At 43.7% G+C, this 26,887-nt stretch overlaps 1 protein-coding gene across 3 annotated transcripts; it reads right to left on the minus strand.

The window, feature by feature from the left end:
- Nucleotides 1-116: 116 nt before the first annotated feature.
- rxrgb (retinoid X receptor, gamma b) lies at nt 117-26,246 on the minus strand. Of its 3 annotated transcripts, none has more exons than XM_062395136.1 (11): nt 26,075-26,245; nt 19,329-19,480; nt 9,280-9,515; nt 5,959-6,109; nt 5,477-5,656; nt 4,563-4,723; nt 3,435-3,564; nt 2,288-2,420; nt 1,566-1,657; nt 1,197-1,302; nt 117-644 (listed from the first exon to the last, which is right to left on the minus strand). In XM_062395136.1, exons 2-11 carry the CDS (start codon nt 19,393-19,395, stop codon nt 497-499), a joined length of 1,404 nt encoding a protein of 467 aa, XP_062251120.1. In that variant the 5' UTR covers nt 19,396-19,480; nt 26,075-26,245; the 3' UTR covers nt 117-496. The 3 variants fall into 3 exon arrangements, with proteins under 3 accessions (XP_062251120.1, XP_062251121.1, XP_062251122.1); XM_062395137.1 differs by having other exon boundaries at nt 5,965-6,109; nt 26,075-26,239; XM_062395138.1 differs by lacking the exon at nt 19,329-19,480 and having other exon boundaries at nt 26,075-26,246.
- Nucleotides 26,247-26,887: the final 641 nt, after the last annotated feature.

Genomic DNA, 26,887 nt, shown 5'->3' on the forward strand with positions numbered 1-26,887 from the left:
ATGGAAACCTGTGAGGTGCACAATCCAAAAGTCAGACAAACAAACAAGCCAACAGCATAAGAACATAACGTCCTTGGTGGAGGCAATAAGTCCAAACACGACAGTACAAACTCAGATTTTAGATACGTTTTTAAATAACTTTATTCTGTAAGAATTCTCAAAATGAGGGATGGTTTCTGTTCTTATTCAATTCCTCTTTGAATAAAATATTATTTTTTCAAAATTGCATTGGGTTTCTTCTAAACAGACACCTGAAATGATCTATTTACAAAAGAAATCTGTTAACAAATGTATTAGAATTCATTTCGACAGTATACTCAGTCCGCCTCACTCTCCCCACAACACCAAAATAATTTTTTAAAAATTTTAATTACAATGTTTTCGCTTGGTACAAAATATGCGGTTTCACAATATTAAATCAAGTCTTTTTCTTAATTATATCTTCATATCGCTGACAATGTGGGAGTATGTACAAAGGGAAGGGGAGGGACTGGTGTCATGTGATCTGATGCGGCGCCTCCAGCATCTCCATCAGGAAGGTGTCGATGGGCGTGTCCCCGATCAGCTTGAAGAAAAACAGATGCTCCAGGCACTTGAGGCCGATGGAGCGGAGGGCGGGCAGGCGGAGCAGCAGTTTGGCAAACCTGGGGAAGAGGAGAACAAAAACTAAGACCGGGTCTTCATATAAGCCATCATTAGTCAAATGTAATTTTTAAGTAATTTCTAAATTCTCTACTCTTCATCTTCTTTTTCTTAATCATTCAATGTGGGCTTTTACTTCCCAGAACCTGTTGCCCCCAGCAGTCACATCATAACTATCAATTGAAACCATTTAAGCCACCATGCAGCACCATCAAACTAATTTTTAATTGAATTCATTTCAATTAAATTCTTCAAAGTTATTTTTTATTTGAATATTTAAAGATATTTTTGGGACATTTTGCCTTTAGTTAGTACCAAATATAATGGGCTGGGTCAGACCACAAGCTGGCAGCTGCTGCAGGAGGACTGTGTTTGACTGCATGAGTGTGTGCTGGTTGTGTATGGTTATACTTCTAGGATTATGCTTTTAAAATCTAGTGCTGGGCTGCAATGTAATGTCGCCCTTAATCTTCACTGCTCTGTACAACCACAAAAGAGCAATTGAACAATATTGTTTAATGGTGATGGATCCGATCCTGTAATGCATTTCCTACCTGCCAGGCTGATCTGGGTATTTCTGTTTAGTATATGACTCCAACGAAGCATAGACTTTTTCCCTCAGCCCCTCGACCTCCGCTGGGTTTGAAAGACCTTTTGCATCTGAAATAAAACACAAATTCAAAGTCACGTTCAACCACATAGGAATCACTTCTGTTCCACAAAACATCCACCTGTATTTGAACCTGTTTGAATGAAAAAAGGACAGAAACTTAAGAACTAATGTGTTTTTCCTGATCAGGGATAAATACAAAGATTTACAGTGAAAACAGGGAAGACACACATCTGCTTAATAAGCAAGCAGTGGGAGAATATGTCACATTTAGTATACAACTCTCACAAATCAAAATCCAGAGATAACAGACCTGGGTTGAAGAGGACGATGGCTCGCAGGCAGCCGAGCTCTGTCTTATCCATCTGCATGTCTTTCATTTTAGATACCAGCTCTGTCAGTACTCTGCAGGGGAACAAGACAAATACATCAAAGTTAATATACATTTTTCAAAAATTTACTAAATCAGTTGCTGACCAGTGATATAGATGTGCTTTGCCTCCAATTCTTAGCAAACATTTTACTGTTATCAGACATGACCTCCAGATAACTGAGTCTGGACACATTATATAAAGAATATGAAGAACACAATGGGGGGTTTTATGGGTTAGATGTGTTGACAACAACAGGACAATTCGTCATTTTCCCAACATATGACTATAAGGGGCTGGCAGAAGACAGTTTTACCACGTACACACCCTCTGGAAAACTTAAGATAAATGTCCAGAGTTCAGTGCAGGTCTGAAAACTGCTCAAGAGAAACTATTCACCTCAAAATAAATCACACATCAAACACATGTGAATGATGGTGGCCTGGAGAAACAGCAACATTTTCTTTACCTTTGTCCAGAATATGACTCAAACATCTGCAGTGGTTGTGAACAAGTCTACAGTTACACTTCCTCTTACAGTAGTAGAGGTGAATTACAAGTATTTTGATATTTAAGTGAATAAACCTTGTAGAGTCAACAAACAGGTTAGCTCATCATGGCTGACTTTGAGCTTTTCAGCATTGTTGCCATATCTGCTTCCTACCTATCAAAGATGGAGCCCACTCCTGCACTGTGGGCACTGCTCCTGTGGACATGGAGGCCCGTCGCCAACAGGATGCCGTCTTTTACCGTGACTGAGCGATGTGAGAACGAGGCGATGAGGAGCTCGTTCCACCCTGGAGACAAAAATAAAACAACGGTTACTTCTCCCACTTATTGTCGAATCCCTATCTCACAGTCCATCTGTGGTTTGTGTAAATGATTGCCGACAATATGTTATTACCTCTGCCAAAGAGGTTTCCATCTGTGTTTGTATGTTTGTTATGTAGCTGGATTATGCAAAAAATTGGATTTCCACGAAACTTGCTTGAAGAATGTATAATGGGTCGGGGAAGAACCCAAAACATTTTGGTGTGGTTCTCTATCTTTAAATTGCGACAGGCATTTTTTTTACATTTTCAAAGATTTCCCAGGGAATAATTGATGGACCTTGATGAAAAAATTCAGTAATGTTAGTACTAATATGCATGAGTGTGTGCTATTTTGAGCAATGGCAGGAATTTAAGGGGACAGCTGAGCCTTGGCAGAGGTATCCACTTTACTGAGTGAGATTCTAGTTCTGCTGGAAGGGTTCTGCTGTCCCGTGTTTCTCTTAAAACTAAAATAATCTCTGTTAGACTTCTTCATGGTGTCTTATCTCTCACCAGCAGGAGGGCGCGTTGTTACAGCTGCACACCGCACTGCTGGGAAAATAGCCCAGTTATATTTGGTTTCATCGCTCCATTTAACTACATGGCAAAGATGTGTTGAGTGACTGTGGACGACTAATAATAGAGGGTCTGCCGGAGGATGAATAACTGCTGGGTCATAGAAAGGCGGCTGTGGCTCAGGGGTTAGAGCGGTCGTTCTCTAATCAGAAGGTCAGTGGTTTGATCCCAGTCTTCCCTAGTCTACAGGCCGATATGTGCTTGGGCAAGATACTGAACCCTTTCCTGGCCGTCAGAGTGCTGCACATAGAAGCAATGGGTGAATTCAAAACTGTACTGTAAAGTTCTTTGGGTTTCAAGACTCAAGAACAGACCATTTACCAGTTAATGCAAGGAAATGACCCTTTGTGTACCTCTGCATCCACATTTCAGTTATTTACACAAATGCTTGCTGATGGAGAGGGGTTTGCGCGGAGAGCCCACCTGCTCGTAGTAGGATGACCTGGTCGTCAAGCGGGATTTCGGAGAAGTGCGGGATCCTTTTGGCCCACTCCACCAGGGTGAAGAGCTGCTTGTCTGCTGCTTGGCAGATATTGGTGACGGGGTCGTTCGTCTGCAGGGGGAACGAGTAGATGAAACGTCAGATCGACAACAGCGCTGGCGAGCAACTCAGCTGACACCTGAACATGTCTATCAGCAGCTAGAGCAGGTGCAGCTGAGACTCTCCTTTAAGTGCCTTGTAAACAACACATTCCTCTCAGGACCTGTGAAGGTTTCAGAAGTCAGTTTCAAAAATGATCACAGAGTTCAGTTCCCACTTGCACCGTGTCACCCGAGCCCAGCGGCAGGGGGTACGATTTATAGAAGGGCTCTTGTATTGGATTACATGAGACAGTGCAGGTGTACTCCATAAAATCAATATAAATCAGTGTGTATGTCGCTGTTAACTCATTGCCCTATCAGAATAAAGGTTAAGTAAAAGGTCAAATTATTTCTAAATGTAAAACAACACAGACTGACGTCAGGGCAGTTGTCAGCAGCCCTGACAGGAGCTTGTCTGAGTCATGAAGTTACAGTAAAGCCTGTAACTCCATATAATCCTACTTCATTACCAATCAGTACAACATGTAAATCATGGATCAGGCTGCGTCAGTGTAAATCTTCACTTGCACTGATCATATCATCACTTCAGCTTCAGGACCAACCTCATAAAGAAACAGTTTTTTTACTTAAACAAAGTTGTTCCCTCATACTTCAAGGTAAAGATAATTCATGGGTTTGGGCAAATTCTATAACCAGATTCAGCACGTGAATATGAAGACTATGTTGGCGCAGGGGAAAATATTTTGGTTTGTAGTTTGACCAATCACGGTTGAGCAGACTGCGGTTGCCGCAGGTCAACAGAGCACGAGGCCGAACCCACTGATTGACATGCATCGGCTATAAGCTTTTTAATTTACCTGCATTCAAATACAGATTGCTTTTATCTTTTTTTTAGTTTACACTGGATGCCTTAAAACATAAGTCGTTGTCCCCAGAGGCTGCTTCGTTGTCGGGCTTTAGCTGATGGACACAGATATTGGGACAAAGCTCTGTGTCTGTGATCCTTACAGAGTTCCCGGGGCTGCCCTCGCTGTACGTCTCTGTTTTGGGCTCCACCGCCACCTCAGCATCCAGGATCTTGTCAACAGGCATCTCCTCGTTGAAACTGCTGGTAGATTCCACCTCGATTTCCCCCCGCTCCTTCCCACGCTGCCTCTCTTCCTGCACCGCTGCACACACACACACACACACAAACACACACAAATAAGAGCATATATTTAAGGTCAAACCACCCACGCTTAATTTTTTGGTGCAGATTTACATGGCAACATCCCTGGTACAACAGTAACTCTGCATCTCTGGAACCTTAATGTAACCTCTGAAGCAGATTCCCTAGAATATAAAATATCTTCCAAATCCAGAACTATCATAATAAATCCGCTTTCGAAAATACTGTGTTTTTGTTTACAGAACATCGACACTGGCAACAATTTAAATTTAAATTCCATTGCGTCTTTTTTACAGCCCACTGTCTCTCTTCGCCAAAAGCTCTCCATTCTTGTCTTTCCAAGTTTAAATTTTCTGTGGCGCCTTCTTAAAGTATGGCACCTTTTTTTGATGCTGACACATTTGTATTCTCATTGTTTTGCATCTGCTCCCTGTTACAAATGTCACGTAAACGCCCCCACTTGATCGCTGTGAATTTTCGGGTCCTTCTAGGGCGTCACTTGGACATTTTGCTACGTGGCTGACAGGACAAGTCCCGGAAAATATCCATAATAACTGACTCTGACGTTTGCGTTCTCACGTTCGGCCCCTACGGAATATTCAGTGCATGTCTGAAAGTGGTCTGAAAAATGTTTTGTATCTTGGGAAACTTTGGGAGGTAATATATTCCTGTAGGGTTGATCAATGCGTGTTTGTAAAGAAAACACATGTTGGCTGTTATAAAAGTTTCTGAAAAAGAAACTCCCCAGGCCCACCTTCTCTCTTCATGCCCATGGCCAGGCACTTCTGGTAGCGACAGTATTGGCAGCGGTTTCTCTGGCGCTTGTCGATCAGGCACTCCTTCATGTCTCGACACGTGTAGGTGAGGTCTTTTCGGACGGTCCTTTTGAAGAAACCTTTGCATCCCTCACAGCTGTAGACACCGTAGTGTTTCCCTGTGGAGAAAAAGACCCCCACATCAAGTTCTTCTCTTCAGTCAGCATTGAGCCTCACTGTACTTCAGGTTCCGTGTGGATTATATATATGTCTGGAATCAGGATTGGACTACAATAACAACCCTATGAAAAACCCATTAAACACAAAATCAATAGAGCTGTGAAGAATTTAGCAAGAAGAAAAATAAAACCGGCAAAATGCCTGACAAGTCACCTTGAAATCAATGTGTTATCCTTCCTCCACTCATCTGTGTGATAATGTGTATGTGGGAGTGGAAGTGCAAAATGTCCTACTTCCTCACCCTTACCTGAGGAGCGGTCCCCGCAGATGGCACAGATGTGCTTGGACATTCCCCCGGGGCTGGTGCACTGGTAGTTGATGTTCCCCATGTTCTGCAGCCCCGGCGGAGGCTTGATGTCCTCCGAGCTGCTGACGCTGTTCATCGAGTTCATCTGAGGATGCCAGGAAGAGAGAGCAGAGGCAGAGGTTGAAGCTGAGGTGGCCAGAACTGAGCGAGCGGAGCAGAGGAGGAAGCGCAGGGGAAGTAAGAAGTGAAAAGTGCGAGGCAGGTCTCATGATACTGCCTCTCTTCCTCTATTCCTCAGTTGGTCTTCTGTTTGCCCATATTATCCTTTTCTCTCCCCACCCACACACTTTTATTGTGAAAGTGTCGCAGGGTGCGATCACATGCTCGCGCAGTGGGAGGAGCTGACTCGGCTGTCTGAGGCTTGTCACACAGGTTTCTCGATGTTTGTTGACAGGGAGAGGCGTTGGGAGTCACGTGTGCAGAGGGTGCAGTTCCCAGGCACGGACAGCAGAGGGGGCTCCCGGGTAAGGTTTTTCAAACTCGGGAGAATGGAGGAGATCGAAGTGTTGAAGATGTCGATGCTTCCAATGTCCGCGTGATTCATCGGGCCTAGTTCTGATTTGGATTTATGATCCTCGTTCAGCAGCGTCTCAGGCGGTTTGAGAAAATTCACACCTAACGTATTGAGACTGATGTCTCTGAGGTCTCACTTGTCACTAAAGGAGACAACAAGGTGTAAACAACCCACTGAGGTTAGAATAAGTGAGACCCTGCAGCGCTCAGTGGAGGTAATAGAGCCTCTTCAGCGAGATTCATATCATGTTCAAGGCCGGGGACAACTCGTCTGACTTCCTTCGACTTTTTCATATCTCTGTCTCTCTTATCTCCTCGCCGCCCTTTGGCCCTCTCCTGCCGATCGAGGGCCAGGTGGGACCATGGGACGCATGCATGTGGTGAACATTTATGTTTGTTTGCTTGTGTATGTGCACACGTCTGCCCTCCCTCGGAAGCAACAAGGCTGACCTACATATGCCCTCCCGTCCTATATATTTGATGCAGCCTGACGTATAGGATGGTCACCTCAGGCTCTTCCTATCACTTATTTACGTTGTGCACTTTCTTATGAATATCCTCTAATGGCTGAGCTGAGCGGAGGACTCCGCGGCTGTAACCTCACAGCGGAGGAAGATTATACAAGAGATTTTTTTCTTTCTTTCTTTCTTTCTTTCAGTTTTTCCCACAGAACTCTTGTTTTCTACACCGCCACTGGCCTCTTCATCTATAGATGCCCCAAAGGCTGGCAGTCACACTTAAATGAGCATTCAGCCCCCTGCGTGTTCGCTCATCGGTGAATCAGTACCGCACAGCGATTCCTCTGCAGTGCTCGGTTTTCACAAATAATTAATTTTACACATGTACAGCTTGAGAGAAATAAGCCTTGTGGTGAACTCAAACAGTTGTTCAGACGAACATTCAGTTTCAGACGGCCACATATTGGCGCCAAATCGGCTACAAGCACTGTATCTGGATTATTGATGCGTCATACATTCTTTATACCGCACATGGTTTGAAGAACACACTGCATCATATATGTAAGGTTTACTCATGGGCCAGACGTTCAGATCCACTCTTCAATGATCTTGTATTTCTTAAATGAACTAAGAAATCTATAATCCAATTAAATAAAATCTGGTACAATTGGTAACCGTGTCGTTCTAAGATTCATTGTTCGAACAGATCAAGCTATTCACCAATATTCGATCAGTGGGGAACGTTATCCAAAGAATGGAAAATTATATTTCAACATTTCACAGACCAAATCATTTATTAATTAACTGAGACAATAATTGACTGATTAATAAATGTTCAAATTAATCCTTGGATGAAAATTCAAATTAATACTAAAATAACGATATTATTCCCACTTCATTTGGAGCAGCTTACACAGACAGGTTCAAGGAGCTTAATGAGAATAGAGAACGTATAAGAATAGATAAAGAGTAAATAGAAAAGCTAATGACAATAAAAAGTTGTTAAAAAGTGGATAAAAAGATCTATATGCTAGCTCTAAATTTGAACTAAAATACAGTCCTCCCCCCACATGCATCTCAAAGCACAGGATTAGATTAGATCACTCCCAAATTGTGGTGGCAGTAATTCATTATACAAATAAATACTATAGAAATAACTGAATGTTAACTGTGAGCTTTAAATGGTTTCTTTGCAACTAAAAGCAGCAGTGGATTAGTCAAACAACGTCAGAAAGTACTGATTAATACTTGATAAGAAGAAAATTATAGCAGAACCCTTGAATATCCCCGTCATGGATGTAGAAGCGTAATATTCAATATGCTTGTGTTCATTGTTGTCACCCCATGACGTGCTCGTGAACTCCAGTTAACCCGTGAAAACAGTACGACACGTTACACGACACAATGACCTGATGGCGGCTTGGTCACTGGCTGTCGGTGAGCAGTCAAGAGATGGTGACACCGAACAATCGTATTAACTCTGACTGTCCCTAAAGGCACAGATCCATACTGTGATTGAAGCAACGTATATTGCTCTCCACTGCGCCCTGCAGCCCTGGCCTCAATCCGGCCTCTGAAGCACAATGTGTGTGAGTGTGTGTGTCAATGTGCAGAAACACACCATCGTCAAAGCATTAAGCCTTGTGGGGTTTGTAGTTCATTCTATGGGCCACTTAAAGCAAGTATTTCCATTAGCCCTCAGTCCGATATGCCAAAGAATAAAAAAGAGCAGTCTTGTGCTATTTATAAATATCTGCTATACTAACCAGTATGATGCTGTAAAAGGAGATTAAACCGACAATATACAGGAAAAATAAACAAGTAAAAACTTGTGTTTCCCTAGTTGGACTGTGTGTCTTAAGTCCCCTTGGCATAACAGCAGCAACGCAGAACCCACCGATGACCTTTAGGGAGAGACGTGTAAAGGTCAGTGGAAGGGGAGGGAACCGCGAGAAAACCCAAGGTTTGCCAGCCCAACACATTGGATATGGCTAACCTTCAACGTGCCGACCGCTGCCGGAGATTCCAAAAACAGAAGGCACATGATCGACCGAAGAACATGATAGTTTCACGCACACAGACTTTGCAAAAATAGTAGTTTGAAGGAAGACAAATCTCTGTTGATGAGGGCGAAGCTATGAATAGAAGGCCCTGTCTGATTTTAAACAAGAGGGCGATTGACAAAATTTCATCTGGAGTGCACCAAACATCATAAATGAACCTTGAAAGAAATCTTCTAAGACAATGTCCGATGATGTGTGTCACCATCAAAACACCTTCCTACCTGTGGACTGCAGAGAGGACCAAAGTTCATGTTGGGCGTGGACGGCAGCGATACAGAGGGAGAGCCCAGGGACGAAGTGATGACGGGGTAGGGTGAGGCCAGGCCGTTCATCGACGAGCCCAGGGTGGACATGGGGGACTGCAGGGGCCTTGAGCTGCTGATGACTGACGGGTGCCCCACCATGCCACCCATGGGGGGCGGGTGGGTGTGGGCCGCACTCATTGGCCCCGTAGAGTCTGGGGGAGAAGGAAAGGTGTGTTAGAGAAACAGAGTGAAGAGGATGTATAGCTATCAATCAATCTAATACAACAAATCCTATATTTACACTGTAAATAATTTTTTGGAACTCAGTCAGCAGTTGATTGAAAGGTAAAATATGAATTAGTAAATAGAATGATTGCGTGTTGTAACACAATATTGCAACTCATCGAACTCAGGCATTATAGAACTTAGTATGTCACCTTAAGGTCAATATGGTAGATGTGACTTTTACTACAAATTAATTGAAGTTTTATAAAAACATAATCTCAGCTACGCATCTGACGTCCATGTTACTTTGGAGTTTTCTTGGCCCTAAATAGAGACTTGTGGAAATGCTGCTGGAGCTGTTTCAATAACAAAACTCCAGGGTTGAGTTTTAGTGAGAATGAGCAGAAAGTCAGATGACAGTGCTGCAGACGACCTCCTTGGCTTTCTCGATGGGTTTCACCAGTCACAACATATCCTTGACTCTGTTCCTGAAGCCTCTGGTAATATGCTTCGACCACCAGTAGGAAACGCAGCACGGTTAACAAGTAACAAGTGTTGCAAACCCTAATTATCAGTAACACTTCCACCTACTCATTTGTCGAGGCAAAAAAAAATCCCTGCTTTTACTTTTTCACTGTTGTTGTTTCTCAATCTTATTATTTACCGCAACTTAACAAAAAACCGCAGACAGGACAGTTTGCTTCCTGTTTACAACAGCACACACATGCCCAGTCTACGTTATTGGTAACATCTTCAGTTTCACATGACAGCTCCACAAAAGTGAGGCCAAAACATCATGCCTCCTCCATGTTAACAGAGGAAAGATTTCCCCCCAAGATATGGTTCATTTCATTCTAGGTTGCTCTAGTCACACTGATTTTCCCGGTAAGTTTGCTTTTAATTTGATGCTACAAAAACACTGTGAAATGTCATGATTGACAGCTGAGACCGACTCCCGATTGGTTGAGCACATGCATCAGCAGGACCTTGCAAATCCACTCCACTATCAGTACTGCTCAAGCTCCAGCTCTATATGACATCACCATACAGCGCATGATGTCGACACCCATATCCGATATCTTGGCCTCATGTTTTTACAGCGGGAGGAAGCCATCATTTCTAGAAGTGAGCTTAAATGCTCATCTTATCGCAGCACTGAGCAGAGAGGTGGGAAGGAACCATATCATTATAGCATTATATTATTGACAATAGCAGCTTCAAGTGTTCAGAAGAGCAAATCCACCTGATAATCACACTTTACAATGAGTGGAACACTTTGATCACGAGCGCAAAACGTACCGTATGGGAAAATAACTTAGAAGTTGAAAACCTGATTTCCATTTTAATGATCATAAGTGTAAAAATACATTGCTGACCAACAGTGCAATATGCATGGAGGCAGTCAGAACGTTGTGTCCACCTGATTTTGGTCACAGGGTTCTGATTCTGCTTTGCATCCCCTGATGCAAGCTGACAGGCTGGCATTTACATAGATGACCTACTTAGAAAAGATGTCAGTCAACTGGGTAACAGGGTGTGGTGTGTAATTACATGCATGTGCTGTAGCTGTGAGGACATTCATTCACCATCAAGCAATATTTCAACAACTGACGTACGCATTCTGTATGTACATGCACGGAGCAACATGTACAGTTCACATAATTAATACGTACAAGTACCGCAGGCTGTCACATGCTCTGGTACAGACTGATGCAATGAACAATGTGTCTCTGGGCTAATGTCAGTGACTCATGGGAGTGAATGAAACCATTTCTCTATGGAAAATGTTACTGATGAAGAGTGACACACAGAATGGCACGCAGTGTGCCAACGTGTGCAAGTTAATGGTTGGATTTCTCAGAATGGCCAGAAAATGCAGAAGCTTCTCCTTGTGTGTCGGTGAACCATCCCCCACCCACCTTTACACACACACACACACACACGCACGCAGTGTGATACTTGGCCAATGTTCTTAGTTAAATGTCACATTCCTGTGTGTATGAGTGTGTGTGTGGGGGCGATGGTATGATACCCTGACACACAATGAAAAGCACCTGTTTGAGTTCATGACAATTTGAAGTGAAGGTAATTTCTCTTCTCTTCCTCCCTCAAAGCTCAACAGGGTGGGAGATCACAGTTTTCATGTATGTTGCTAACCAGCCAATAGGCTACTTGACGGAAGTAACAACTAGGGCTCCGCAATATGACGAAATGTAAAAAAAAACATTGATCTTCTTCTATCGTAAACTATCGTTAAATCCAATCAAACTCTATATATTGTTGGGATGATGTTCTGTTTTCATCCTAATAAAGAAGGATACAGGCAGGAACTGAATAAAGGTAACGTAAACAAACATGGAAGAGGGTGAATGTGACAAAAAATGAAGACGACTCTGACCAGCCAAGACAAAACGAGGAGCTTGTACCTAGGATAGAGTCTACTTCTGTCTCGGGACATGGATTAAATATGAAAGGTCTGACTAGAAAATCATGATTTGAACATAATGCTGCGGCCCAGTCTCCACAACACACGCTGGAATCATGTCAAACAGTACTGAGTCTACGGATGAGAAAAACCTACCTCAAAACAAACCACCAACTCAAGATGTTGGAAGAGGCGTTCACACGCAGCTCACCATATGGCAAAGAAACACGAAGATGGAAGAAGATAACAGCTGCCATAACAACATACACCTTTAAAGACATGACCCTAAAATTACAAAGTCAAAAAAAAGGTACGATTAACAAGATGATCTGTGTGTTATCATATAAGTACCTCAATTAGGATATGAGATTTAGGTCAATAAATATTTTCGTAAAAAACATATTCTAGACTTACTTCAATAAAATATATTTCTTGAGATAATTTTGTTATGATCATTTCATTGGTCAGGAAATGAAATTCCCAGTCGACAACAACGCAATCCTTTGTCCCTTGACATTTTCAAGTAGGAAATAAACTTTATATTAGCAAAGAGACCCGGTTGCATCTCCCAGTTAAAGATGCAGCGTGACGTCCCTGTTCCTGCCCCAGAGTCAAAATGTGAAAGAGAAATGTTTTACACGTCAGCTAAATGAGGAACATCCCAGAGCTAAGAAGAAGAAGAAGAAGAATTTTAAATTAGCCAAGCAGTCTGGCATGAGCAGTCATTGCACAATTAAAGATACAAAGCAATGCATATTGTTTATTTAATCTAAGGGAAATGCTAAATGCTGACACTTTGAGAAAGTATTCACAGTAAGATTCCACGTTCTTCATGCTCTTTTGAAGTAGCTATCAGTTTTGTTTTTTGACCTAGTTCTGAGAAGTAACTTAAAGTTTCTGCCTGTCAGTTTCCTGAAGTGACAAACCCTTTGCAGCCTTTTTTTAAGTTAGACCGAACCCCTAGCTGAACGCTTTGGAGTACTTCTGAAAAGTTGCTCTGACACTTAACCTCTGGCAGTGATTAAGTTTCACATTATTCTCTGCCCCACTGGAAATGAGAAGCCTAGCCTCTATTTAAAAAGAAATGGAAAGTATGAGTAAGGCAACACAGTTGCTTTCGGATGTCAAGGATTTGGGGAAATAGTCAGAGGAACATCACATTGTCTGCCTGCATGCAGCACTTTGTGCATTGAGACACACTCTACAGCCCACAGCTGGCCATTCAGTCCCTCTCTGGATGCCAAGGAACAGATGTTGTGCAACTTCCTGTTTAGCAGCGAGACTATAGCCTCCACCCCCTCTCTCTCGCTCACCCACTTTCTCCAGCCCTCCATGAGTGATCCCTGGCAGCCAAATATGTATGGGGGCCTCCCTCTCTCTCCCACAAAGCTGCTTGATACAGGAGATATATTCTGCGCTATGCACTTTAAAAGCAGTCAACACTTAACACTGTATTCTATGGTCTGTGATTCTCCAAAATGCACAGCTCAGAAGTTCTCCAGTGCCAGGCGTGTACTCCCAACTTTTTGAAGCACGTTTTCCTCTAATCAACAAGCTTACATAATGGATGAGCACAGGGTGGGTACACCGTGTACTGTCTCAGTTTGTGCACTGACCCCCTCTCTCTATGCGCACGACAAATTCCCTCCGTGGCTCAAAAGTTCTATTCTATTCTGGAAGTGCTGAATAGGAGATCCAGCTCCAGCTAACAATGTGTCAACGGGTTCTCACAATCATCCTGGACCGACACATATCCAGATGTAGTACATGGCAGAATGAAGGTGGTGATATGGACCCACCGAAGACACAGCAACGCTTTTTCATCTTAAAGGGGACATATTATGCCCATTCTACCACAGTTGATATGGTTCCTTGGGGTCTTAATGAAATGTCTGTAACATATTTTGGTCAAAATACCACAAGGATCATTTAAAACAGCACCTTTTTTACCCTGTCTAAAACAGCCCTCCTCAGATTGACCTGTTTTGAGTGCCCCGCCCCCCTCACCTCCCCAGCGCAGCCCCGCAGTGGGAGCAGTGGGAGCAGTGGGAGCTTGAGCTGGCGCAGCAGCAGCATCCTTCCACTCTGTTGAGTCAACGTTTAGAGGTGTCCCGGGGGGTCCCTTGTTTATGCGGCCACTTAAATGTCTGATGACTAGCGGCAGCAACCTAACGCTAACGCTAGCCGGGCTCCCCTACCGGCTCCCCGGCTAGCGTTTGCTCGCGAGCTAACCAGGCCAGTGCAGCCCGGCTAGCGTTTGCTCGCGAGCTAATGCCCATGTAGTGAGGCTCCCTACATGGGCATGGTGTGACTATGATGTGTACTTACATCATTCAAAATGTTGCAGACAATGTTCAAGCTCAGAGAAATCCACCATCTTATTCAAGGTGATCCATTTTAATTTGCGTCATATCAACTTTACTTGAGGCTTTCTCTGCCAATACTTCTGGGGCAAAAGACGTGTGACGAAGAAATAACACTGATAGCCTGTTGGCTGTTTTTTCCACACACTGTCTGTACTTGTCACTCGTAATGGATTATTCATCGTTGTTTGCTGCTTAAAGGGTATGTGGCTACTAAATAATGGGCAATCAAATAGGTTTGGGTTTGAGTCTGTTCGTCACACAACTCAAGCAACTTCAAAACACATAACCTTGAGCTTAAAGAATGTCTGACATAGGGAAGTGTGTGTTTGTGTGTGTATGTGTGTGTGTATATTTGGAAGGAGGCCAACATGTTCAGAGGAGGAAGCATAAATTGGCCGAGAGCGGCTCAAAGGGGCCTATCCTTGAATGACCCGACTCAACCGGCTGTTCCATCTCCATTCTATGTAAATCACATCAACACAAAGAAGCTTCTGGAATGTACAGCCCGGTCAAACGTTACAGAGACACAGAGGTACAGTAAGGGGGAGGTTGTTCGTATAGACTGTGTGAGAAAACACTCATCACAGCGCTCTGAGCTCACTAAGATTTTGCTGCCGTGCTTCCTGTCAGTCGGTGTCTGAAAGCATCAGGAGCAAACAAACAGACAGAGCGGCGAAGGGCACCTTTGACCGCTGGCGTCGCAAATCAAAGGTCGCCTGTTACCAAACTCCTGAACCGAGTTTAAAAGAGTGCCTATCTGCAGCAGTCGACAATGTACAACAATAAATGTCACATTTACTAACTTTTTAAACACTAATTATATTGTCTATCTTTAACCCACAGGCTATGTTGTTATCTTATAATGCAAAACAATGAATTGACTAATTATTAGTTTAGGTAAATAATCATAAATCACTATAATTCAAAAAATCTTTTGAGTTGTGGACTGTAGTTTGGGGAAATGAAATAACCTGAAGGAATCGCTCTTGGTTATGGACATTTTTCACAACTTCCAGGAATTTTATATTAAGCCATTTGTCAGATTAGTTTACAATGAACATATGGCCCAACTAAACTATGTAGCTTTTGGCCGATGGGGCTCTTTCAATCAAAACAAGAAGAAAAGACCTAGTTTGATGACGTCGTCCAACAGCGTGGGATCATGGTTTGTTGTCTTCACCACCTCTGCCGTAGAAAATCTACCTGACGTGACTCAGGCACAAATCATGTTCACAGATGAGGTGCTGTAGTAAAGCTTCGCTCAAGTTATGCCAAGTTAAGAAATGAAAGATCATGATCCATTACAAGTGACTCATACAAACAGTGGAAGGAAGATACACCTGACTAACTAACAGTGTGTTTACTTTTGTCATTTGTTGTCTGCCATGGAAGTTGTAGCTGGATATAAATTAACAACCCATTACCTTGAATCAAAATTGGGGATTTCTCTGGGTTTGAACATTGTTGAAAACATTTTTGATAATGTCAGTACACAAGTCAAGATAATATATAGAACATAGGTCTGGTTTTCTTCAGACATTGAGTAATTGCTATGTATTATATCTTAGGTATGCAGCATATCTAACTTGTCATCAACAATCATGATGCTGAAATATGTGTGTCTTATTTCACACGGCAGACAAGTAATCGAAAATAGAGCAGCAGTGTAAAACCATTTCTGGTTTCCTGCACACAGAACCACGACCACATTATCACCATCAATCAGCTGCTGAGGGCGGACGGAGCCAAACATTTAACCACAGATGCATCACACTGATCTGATGATCAACAGGTTGAGAAGAAACATTGCAGACCACAAACTCTCTAAATCTTTCACTGTTAATTACTGGGTAGTGAGTGCATGGACCACTCCACTGTGTGGTAATTCAATAAGCCCACGGCCCACTAACTAATAATATCTCTGTCTGAAGAGCAGGGCAGCACTGGGAGGCTATAGAAGAGGGAGGTGGAGGGGGGGCAGTATGGGATGAATGGGCAGTAGATCCCGAAAACCAACAGTTTCAATACCTGCAAGTGTTGTATGTGTGCGTGTGTGTGGGGGGGGGGGGGGGGGGGCACGGTTGCATTGCATGTTTATGCAGATGACAATGCTGTGACCAAATGACAGAGCACACAATGCACCCTAAAGTAATCAGAGGGACAGCCTGCAGAGCTCATCAGATACAGCACATGTAATCAAGAAATCTCTTCGCTACCGGTCCAGCTCGCTAGCACTGGCCCTGCACCCTGACACACACACATACACACGCACACACTTGTCTTCTGTCACATAAAAAAAAAGAAAACAAATTGTCCATGCACAGGAGCGCAAAGTCGCCACCCTTTAAACATTCATTTCATTGCTAAATGAGGTTGATGTCTGATCAGTTGTGTCAGTAAATCCTCTTATCCCTGGGTAAGTATCTGCAGCTCAGCAGGCCAGCTGTCAAGAAGGCGGGAGCCCGAGGAGGAGGGGACAGTGCCAGATTGGAAGGAAGGGAGCGGTGGATGGATGGATAGACGGACGGGATGGGAGGACGGATGGGGGAGGGTGTGTGTGTGAGTGTGTGTGTGTGTGTGTGTGTGTGTTTGTGTGGGGCGCTGGCAGGATGCCACTTGCCTCCCAACACTCACATGATCCGACCACCACACACACATGCACATAATCTCTGAGCCTGGCTGAGAACATTAGATCATCAATTGTTTTTTTCTGCCCAGCTTTAGGAGATAGAAATAGTTACTGGTGAGAGAAAACATGTATATTGTAATATTCTCTACTGCTACATTCACAGCACGCTGCCTCAAGGACACCTGTTTGTGTTCTAAAGGCCTTTTCGGAGAAACTTACACAGCTGAAATTCTTGCCGAAAACTTAAGGAAGCAGAAGAATGTTTTCCCACAAAGTCACACGGCTGTGACAACACAAGCACTTCAGCTCGTGCAGTTCTCTGACCCTAAATTCTGCCCTGTGGTGAACTCTTCCAGTGAACTTGCACACACTATCCGTCAAAAGAAGAGAAATGAACTCTGCTGCCTTTCCCTTTTTCCCCCTATATCTGCGTTTTCTCCGTGGCTTAAAACGAGAAATTCTCTTTCTTGCTAATAAACATACATAACATACTGTAATGCAATATGTATGGTTGTTGCTGCAATAACTGTGAACCTTTCTACCCGGAGGGATCAATGGGGAGGCCTGTAGCGCTGAGGCAGGGAAAAGATAAAGATTGTTTTGCAAGTGATAAAAAAGTTTGGAAGAAGAGCTAACACGAGTCTGCTTGCACAGACAGAACAGTCTGACCACGCAGTGCAAACAAACAAGTGGACTTACTGGTCTAATGCAAGGGCATCCACGGCTGTGACTCAGTCTGAAAAGAGTACTGAGAAGTAGTTTCTAGCTGTTACAGAGGCTGGTGAATGGGTATGTGCTGTCAACACACACACACACACACACACATTGTAGACACCAACCCATTCATCTCATGCTGGGACTTAGTGAGTGTGACCCGACCTGACCTTTGGACCTGTGACCAGATCCTAGAAAGAGAGCAGCAGCAGCAGCTCTGTACAGCGATCGTTACCTTCGGGTTTAGACATGTGGTGACGTGGCATCTGAAACATGCATGCTTAGCATAGTTTGTCCAATAATTAGCATTAAACATGTAAAAAGTCTGAAGCGGATGGGAATTTCTGTAGTTTTGCCAATATTTTGTCATATATCAGAAATATTGGAGACCTGGCGATTTTCACTTGATGAAGATGAGAGAAAAACAAATGAATTGTCATCCCTCTTGATCATTCACCTTCTTACAATTTATCATTTGTTTCAAATTTCATTTCATTCATTCTGGACCAAAGTGCTGGTCTGTCTGTAGCATTTGGAAAATGGATAATTAGCTTTAAAGATTGGCATGTTTTAGATAAATTGTGCCAAATGTATATTTAATGACTGCGAATAAATTACTGTAGGATCAAAATTTTAGTAAAGGATTCATTAAACCATAGTAGATTTTGTTTAAATGAATGTTTTCCTAGTATTGAAATTGAGGTTCAAATGCACATGTAGCATGTCATCAATAATCACTGCAGCAGATGATATTATGGATTTAAACAGCTGTGCCGAACATCCTGCTGAGCTCAGTTTAGATCCACAACAGAAAACCTCAGCATAGTTTTGTTCTTTTGGGTAAAAACTGTAAAATGCTTTGTGAATATTGGTCACCATTCTCAATCCTAGCTTCACCACAGGCCAGAGGCTTTATCTACACATCACCCAACACAAACATCAGCCAGTCAACAGGCTAACTACAGTAAGTGTGTGCGCAAGCTCTCATCAACACCTCCCTAGCACAGGAAGGAGGGAAAAGAAAGATAACTCATCAGAGCGAGCGCTGATGGAGGGATGCAGGGGGTGACAGACAGCAGACACACAGAGAAAGCAGAGTGGAGCCGGCTAATAGGAAGGGACATGTGTCGAGAGACAAGCAGATAGTGAAGGACAAGGCAATGGGAGCTGGAGGGCGTCTCTTAAAGCTGAGTGGCATCCACACTGACCGCATCTGAAACCTAAAGTGAATCACAGGCTCTTGATTGTAACGTGCATCAGCAAGGTCTTGTTGGTTAAAATGATCCAGTGATTTTAAAGGTAGCAACTAAGTAGCTGGAGCCAATGAGGTCATGGCATCCATATATATCACAGTATATAACATCGATAAGCCATAGGGGAAACAGAAGATTCTAATAAATTCAACAGATGAATATGTCCTGCAACAGTTGCATGTTTCACCCACTGGCGAAAGAATTTCAAAACAACCTGTTCAAAGAGTGCACAGGGATTAGAGGCATTACCGCAATGCATGTGTGCACTGTTTAGCTTTTAGTCCTGAAAACCAGAGTGAAACTGTGGTGCAGACATCTTCTGAAAAAAACAAAACAATCCCTACGACTCTGATCGCTGCATTTCAAATAACAGACACACACACAGAGGCAGGAACAAAACCACGGCTACTCACAGTGACCATAACCTATCTCCCTCCCAGTGCTTCCTCCAGTTGCAGGTGACGCCACAGGGTGCCACATGCCTTCAGTTGCGAGTGTCGGCACAGGCAAGGGCGCCGGTCACTCAGGACTAGGACTCAGACGCGAGTGATGGCTTGGTGACACACTAGGGGAAAAAAAGAAAAAAAGAGAAGACGTGGACACTCTGGACATCAAGCACTTTTCTGAACAGGAACGGCAGGGTCGCCTTGGAGAAGGAGAGAGGAGAGGGGAAGGGAGGGGGGCGTCGGCGAGGAGCAAAAGAGGCGGAGTCCACCCGCGCCGGTTATAGGATTACCCAGATTATCCTTCCCCAGAGATCAATCCCACAGGAACTGTTTGCTGCCTGACTGCTGCACAAATCAGCTCTTCCACCGCCCACTCATCTCGTGTCCCTGTCTCTGTGAGCGTCGGTAAAACTATCTGTACCGAGCCACCTGTTGTGGTGGCAGAGCAGGGTGACTGGCACGAGGAGGGAGGGTGGTCATGGTGGAGGCGGGGGGGGGGGTCGCGCTTAAGAGTAGAGTATAGCCAGAAGTTTCCGATTACTCCCTCTTAAAAGGGATCAAGAATAGAGAGCATGGGAAGACAGTGGCACAATGATGTTGCTTTAGTCTGCAGAGGTTATTATGTGTCATTGACATTTCTTTTGACATTTTTTTCACCAAACGCTGCCAAATATAAGCGTGGTATACAAGGGTCTGGAGTGTCGAAATAGGAAATGGCATGAGGTGACCAGAGGCTAAAGAATTCTCTTCAATCTTCCCTCAAAAACATCTGGAACTCGCCTTCATGCCAAGAAATAGATATGGCATGCATGCGTGCACACTCAATGGTACTGGTTGTGGCCTGTGTGCACATTGTAAGTATGTTTGTGTGTTTAACAAGTGTTATAGCATTCCAGGAAGTCAGGAAGTGTCCTTTTCGGAGCTGCAGAATGGTCGAGCACAGCGAGGCGAAACCCCACAGGCCAAAAATATAACATAAAGGCGGCGGAGAACAATGCATGACAAAAACCTCGGGGAATCTCAATAAACTGCATGCAGGGATACGTTCGATCTTTAATCTGATGCTTGTTCTAAGCGCTTTCTTTTGTTAAATCTTGATAAAACGGTTTCAGCTGAACAAATCGGCCCGCAAACCATTTCTTTGACAAAAACCAAGGCAGTACACATTCTTGGCTATCGATGTGTGTCTTGTCACTATCAACAGAAAGTAGCCTAGTATCCAATGAATGTGAAATTGGCACTGATTTAAATCTGCAGCTGCCGCTCCTAATTTATCCTGCCGTCCTATCAAATACTCGCCCCTGTCTTGTTTGCATTGAAGGATTGCATCTACTTTACTTACTTGACTTATCAGAGTCTTGCCTGTGCGGTGCACCTGCATGTGGCCGGATCAGATGTCTATACAGTGCTCGAGGGATAGCCACAGGTAACCAGATCCCCTCAGTGACAGTAACCTGGCAAGAGACTTCGACTCGGGCCAGACACTACAAGAGGGGCAGACAGCCGTCGAGGAGGGACACTCGCTAACTCAGACTTCACGAATCCCGCAGGGAGAAGCCAAAATAATACAATCCTCTTTAAATCGACGCAGTGTTATAACCGTGCATCGTGGCCCAGATAAAAACTATCAAATTCACCCTGAGAGCCATAATTAGCACTCAGACATATATCGAGCACTGTGAAGATGTGGAAGGAGGATAATGGGTGACTCTAAATTTAGGTTTCATCTTTCATTTTCAGTGTCTACAAGTACAAAACAAGCAATAAATTCCCCTTTAAACAGATCTCAGGAGGACTCTTTGGAGGAGGAAGGACACAATCATGTGTAGGAGAATGCATAACACAAAAAAGGGTATAAAGCCGTAAAGGGGAGAACAATTATGTTTTTCTTTTACATGCACATTAATGGGTCCAGCCTTGCAGCTGTGGGTGGAAGGTAGGGCTAGCTCACAAAAATGCCCTTCGGAGCACTCGAAATAGCAGCGAGGTTTACGGCATGTTCCTTATGTCTCTCAATGGAGACGTTTAATGAGCTCAAATGTACTTAGCTGTTACCTGTTGCTGCCATTTCGGCTCCGACAGGGCACAGAGCACATTGGCTGTTCAAGTTAAACCAACTTCTACTGAGCTATAAGCCTCCCCTCATCAATCCCACTCCTGCTACTGTTAGCAATGAGCTCCATGGTGCTTAGACTTTCTAATCACAGATTCTCTTTGGGACTTGGTCAGGTTACAGGGCTGTCACACATGGCTGTTTTCCTTATTGATTAGGTCATTGATGGATTTCATGAAAAAACGAACCAACATATCAGGTCAGATAATAGTGAAAAGTTCACATCGCAAGTTCCATGGCTAATAATCCAGAATTAAAACAGAGCAAGATCCAAGGAGCTTGAACCTGATAATATTCAGTGTTTTTTGTCTTGATATATGAAACAACTAAATAAAATACACTAATTTAGTTTTTATAACTTTTACCTCAATACTTCATACTTCATCAATAACTAGATATAAATAAAAATGTAATAAATAACTACAGTGTCACTCAAAAGAGTGTATATCAATCCCAAGGCCCAACAGTCCCTTAATGAAACCACATTTATATTCACGAGATCTGGATTTTTATTTTAAACAGCACCAATGTTAAAAGAACGTGTAAAAAAAGACGATTCCCCCATAGATCCAGATCCACACCGTTATCCTAGGGGTCGTTCCCAGACCAACACATTCTCCCATTAAGAGTTTTGACAACCAGTCAAGTAGTTTTGTTTGGAAACAAACAAACCTACAAACAAAGAAATGGACAGAGTAAAAACATGACCTCATTGGAGGAGGTAACAAACAAACCAATCTCTGAGCCCATCGTTAAGCCTCTGGGGGTTACCGCTAATATCTCACTGATTCTGGTGACAGTAGATAACCAAGCCAAGATTCCATCTCTGTTCCCAGAACACTGTTTACAGTCCGACTAGACGTTTCTCTACACAAAACAAACATTGATACTTACTTTTACTTTTGGCTTATCTCTTTTAACAGCTACCTGCATACGAAAGCAGTTGAATTAAAAAGCCAATAGCCGCTGCATTTCAGTCAATGTGTTCCACCTCTTTTGTTCTCAACACCGACTGATAACCTCTGGGCAACCTAAACCTGCTCAAACACGATCGGCCAAATAACGGGATACTGACAGTCTTCCAGCCCCAACATCTTGTCTCGCGCCTACAGATTCTGCACATTCACACGAAGAGTCTGTTTATACAGATTATAAACAATCCAACGGACAGGGGTGGTAACATAACCTCCTTTGTGGATATAAATGGTCAACCAACAGTGGTTCTCCATCTCAAATTTGGAGCTGTGATGACTGGTAATAATGTTAAATTTACGAACACATCAGCAGATATTGAACCATGTGTGGGCAGGTGCAAATAACAAGTCTTTTTGCACTCAGATACACTGTTAGCAGGATAACTCAGCAAGTTCTTAGCTTTATGCTTCACATTTGCTGAATTAATTCAAAACCAACATGCATTTTATGATTAAAATCAGAGGGAAGTCTCATATTAGTATGTGTTAAATATCAGCTCATGTGTGACAGGTATTTTGTTTTTGGATAATTAGCAAAGAAATAGCTCAATACGTCTCATAACCTGACACCGCCGCAGCCCGTAGGCTTCTCAAGGTTCTCTGCTTCATTAAAGCTGGAATTAAATCAAGGCTTTGACTTTCTTCAGTAATGACTAATTAATGGAAATTAGCCCTGCAGAGAATGGCCTCCTTACGCCCCTTCTTTTCCCTTATCCTGTTCTCACAATTAGCACCCACTCACACACAATCAAGACACGAAAGTCTTTTTTACACTGGTGCATAAAAACACACACACACACACTCAGTCAAAAGTGCCCAGGAGTAAACCCGCCGCACGCATTGTGTGCTAATGCATGTGACAGCATTGAAGGATTGCAGCTCTCAAGCTACAGAATCCTTGAGTAAATACCTGCAGGGAGCCCCACCCTCTCTACCTGTGTGGCTGCCTTCACTCTGCAGGAGTGGGTGGGGAAGGCTCTGTGCTGGGATCGGCCATTAGAGAAGCAGGTTTTAATACTCCTGGGACTTCACAGTCAAGTTTTTAACACCCACATTCTTTAAGTCACAAGATATCGTGGTCACATTTCATTGCCGTGCTTAAAGGAAGTCTGCATGCTAGCAGCCGTGGAAATTTAGGCATGAAGCGTGTGATTGAAGGAGCTTCTCTTCTCTCTCCCAGTATGTGTGTGTGTGTGTGTGTGTGTGTGTGTGTGTGTGTGTGTGTGTGTGTGTGTGTGTGTGTGTGTGCGCGCACCGGGAGGTGAATCATTGACCCCTGGCAAGTGATGAGAGTTCACATCAACTAGGATGACCTCTTTCTCCACCTCCCCCCGCCCAAACCCCCCTCTACCCTACGCTTCCCCTTTATTTTGCTCCCTTCACTCTTTCCGTTCCGTTCATCCTTTCGGCCATCACTTCCCTCATCTGTGAGCTAAATAAGTTCCCACATCTCGAAAGTCAGCGTGTCTAGAATCACTTCCACTGATGGAAAATAAAGGTTGTTTTTTTTTATAAAAACAAGAGAAAAAACGCTGACTGTGCTGGATGCCCGGGGGCAGGCCTGCATCAAACCTGCTGAAACATAACATGTCTGGGAAAAGGTGAGTGGCTCACGAAACAATCCGCACATAATCACCAGTCTGTTTTTCTTTCTCTTTTTTTGACTTCACACTGCCTCGCCTCACTCTCATGACAGATTCCGAAGGGGGACCATCTCCCGTTTCAAGAAATGCTTATTGTTTATGGCCCTATTTTCATTATCAGTTTCACTGTGTGGGCTGTTTATACCAAAATACATCATAAATAACAGCCATGAGCCAAAACACAGACGGTGGTTGTGGCTTTAAACTCAGAAAGAACTCATTGACTTTTTAAAGTAAGTAAATGCACGAAAAAAGATATGAACCGTCCTCGTCTAGAGTTCAACTGATAGCGGTTTACAGCCACTGCTTTTCGAGCTGATGTGTGTATTCCTCATATTTTCGATGATTCTAAGTATTTTTATGGGGTAAAAAAGGACAAACATGCCATGTTTAACCAAGATTGCCTCTGTGGGGCAGAAGAAGCTGCAGCAGGATTACTGTGGAGCCTAAAAACTCCCCACTGAAACCAAGACTGAGGACATACTTTGAAAAGAGAAGCATTTAAATGGTAGAAATGCATCAATCACATCCAGAGTTAAGGATTTGGCGAATGGGCCAAAACTTTTATCCCACACAGAAATTTCCCCAACTTTTAAAGACAGTTTTTCTGTAGCTACAGCCAGAGGGTAAAACCTTGGGATTATTAGCAGAGGAGAACAGGACTTGGTCAATAACAGACAAACTAAACTGAAGTACACCCATAATCAGCATAAATCTCGGGGATGCCTCCACTGCCTGATCGGAGCAAAGTCTTTTAAGGCAGACAAGAAAGCCTGTGTAGCCCAGGGGGACTATTCTGTACACTGTGGGCTTCCCTCTTTGCCGCTCTCCCATCCAGATGTCTCTCTCATTCCCCCTGGGAAGCCACATTCATTATGGAAACAATTTTCAGCCCCCTCCAAACGGTGCTGAGATATCTGCGATAACATAAAGCGTCTGCTCAAAGACCTATTTTTTGACATTTGCGTCCTTGTAATGCCACACCAATATCTCTCTTTTTCCTTTTTCCCCCCAACTGTAAAGGACAAATGTCCAGAGGCACATGCCATATTTTTTCTCCCGCGGTGGTTTATGAGTGAGTGTCTTTTCCAGGGAGAAGAAGAAAAAAACAAACATCACATGATAAATGATGCATATAGTGTGTGACTCAGGGAAGCTCAATAAGCCTCAGACTCCCTCTCTCTCCACTGTGAGTCTGATCTAAGAAGCTTTAGCTGTCACCAACACATACTGCACACTTATTAGGCACATAGGCCTCCTTCTATACATGTATCCCACATGATGCCATTTCCTTATGCCTGTGGATCTAGACGATAAAAGGGGGGGGGGGGAGAGAGCCATCAGCTGGTTCAAGTTCAATCTTTTACAGAGTTAGAACACACATCAGGCTGTCACTGAATCCGGCCACAGCAACAGCAGTGACCAGGGCGCGTCTTTCTCTCCCTCTCTCTCTCTCTCTCTCTCTCTCTCACATACACACACACTGTTTACTATTGTACAAGTTTGTTGCAGAAATCCGCCATTCCTCCCAGGCTCCTTATAAACGTGCACGTCCGCCCCAGACCAATAAATTGTGCGTTTGTGTCTGAAACTGTTTAGTTAGAGACGCGCGACAAGCTGCCATAAATTACATAAGCGCAATTAAAGTGCCAACCTCTGACCTTGCCTGACCGGCGCGACCACCGCGATCACCTGACTTTTTCCAATTGGCCGCATTGACACTTTCTGCGACGAAAAAAACAACAACAACAACCGAGCGAAGGAACACGATCCCTGACGCAGGAGAGCGGCGGCAACAGCAAGCGGGTTCAGCGAAAGTCCGCGGCGTTAAAGTGCTTTTGCGCACGGAGAGACTGGAGATGAGACGCCATGAAACAAACGCACCCCTCCTCCTCCTCGCTTCGTCTTCCACTAAGCACAAAAATGCGCAGCAGCTCCCACAGACAGACAGGGGTCCGAACGCGCCGTAGAAGTCGTACTTACTGAGGTGGGAATACGGATCATTACTGTCCATACTGTGCGTGTGGCTTGCGTCGGTTTCCTAGAGTCGGTGCCGCTCCGCATCCCAGCGCATTCCTCTCCCAGGCAGCCCGGCTGAACTCTGCTGCGAGGCGGGCGGCTCTACACGGGGGCCCAGCGAGGGGGGGGCGGCGGCAAAAACAGGGCTTCTCCCAATGACAACAGTGGGTCCGTATCAAGCTGCAACACGATCATGACGAAACCCAGCTCCCCTCGCACACAGGGACAGCGATGTTGCAATGGTGAAATCTTTAAAAAGTGACCCAAAAAAACTGCCTTTTTTTTTGGCGTTTAAAAAAAAAAAAAAACTCTTATCGCCTCCCCCCCCCCCAAGCCTATTGTGAAAATCTCTCCCTTCAAGGCAAGTTCATTTGTGTGGCACATTGCAACAGCAAGGCAACAAAGGGTGTTACATAAAATAAGAAATAGCACGTGGGGAATAAAAAAAGAGATAAGGAATAAGAATGATAAGGGATTATATCATGCAGGCTAATAAAAGGCAGATAGGGGAGCCTTCAGCATTGATTTATAAGAACTAAGAGCTGCAGCAGATCTGCTTTTCTAAGCTTGTTTTTCGAATAAAAAGCAAACATCAGCAGCCAGTAAGTCAATAAGGAAATGTTAACAACATATTAGTGATGAGGGCACATCGCTTCCAATTTAGATCGAGGTTGAATGCACCACTGCGATGCAAGCCCTTTATTTGTTTGTTTGTTTGTTTCTCTGTTGAGCAAAAGGTTGTGCATCATTCACAGCCACACTCTTTTCATTCAGTTC

This window comes from Platichthys flesus, chromosome 9 (genome assembly GCF_949316205.1).
Source record: "Platichthys flesus chromosome 9, fPlaFle2.1, whole genome shotgun sequence".
Lineage (NCBI taxonomy): Eukaryota > Metazoa > Chordata > Actinopteri > Pleuronectiformes > Pleuronectidae > Platichthys > Platichthys flesus.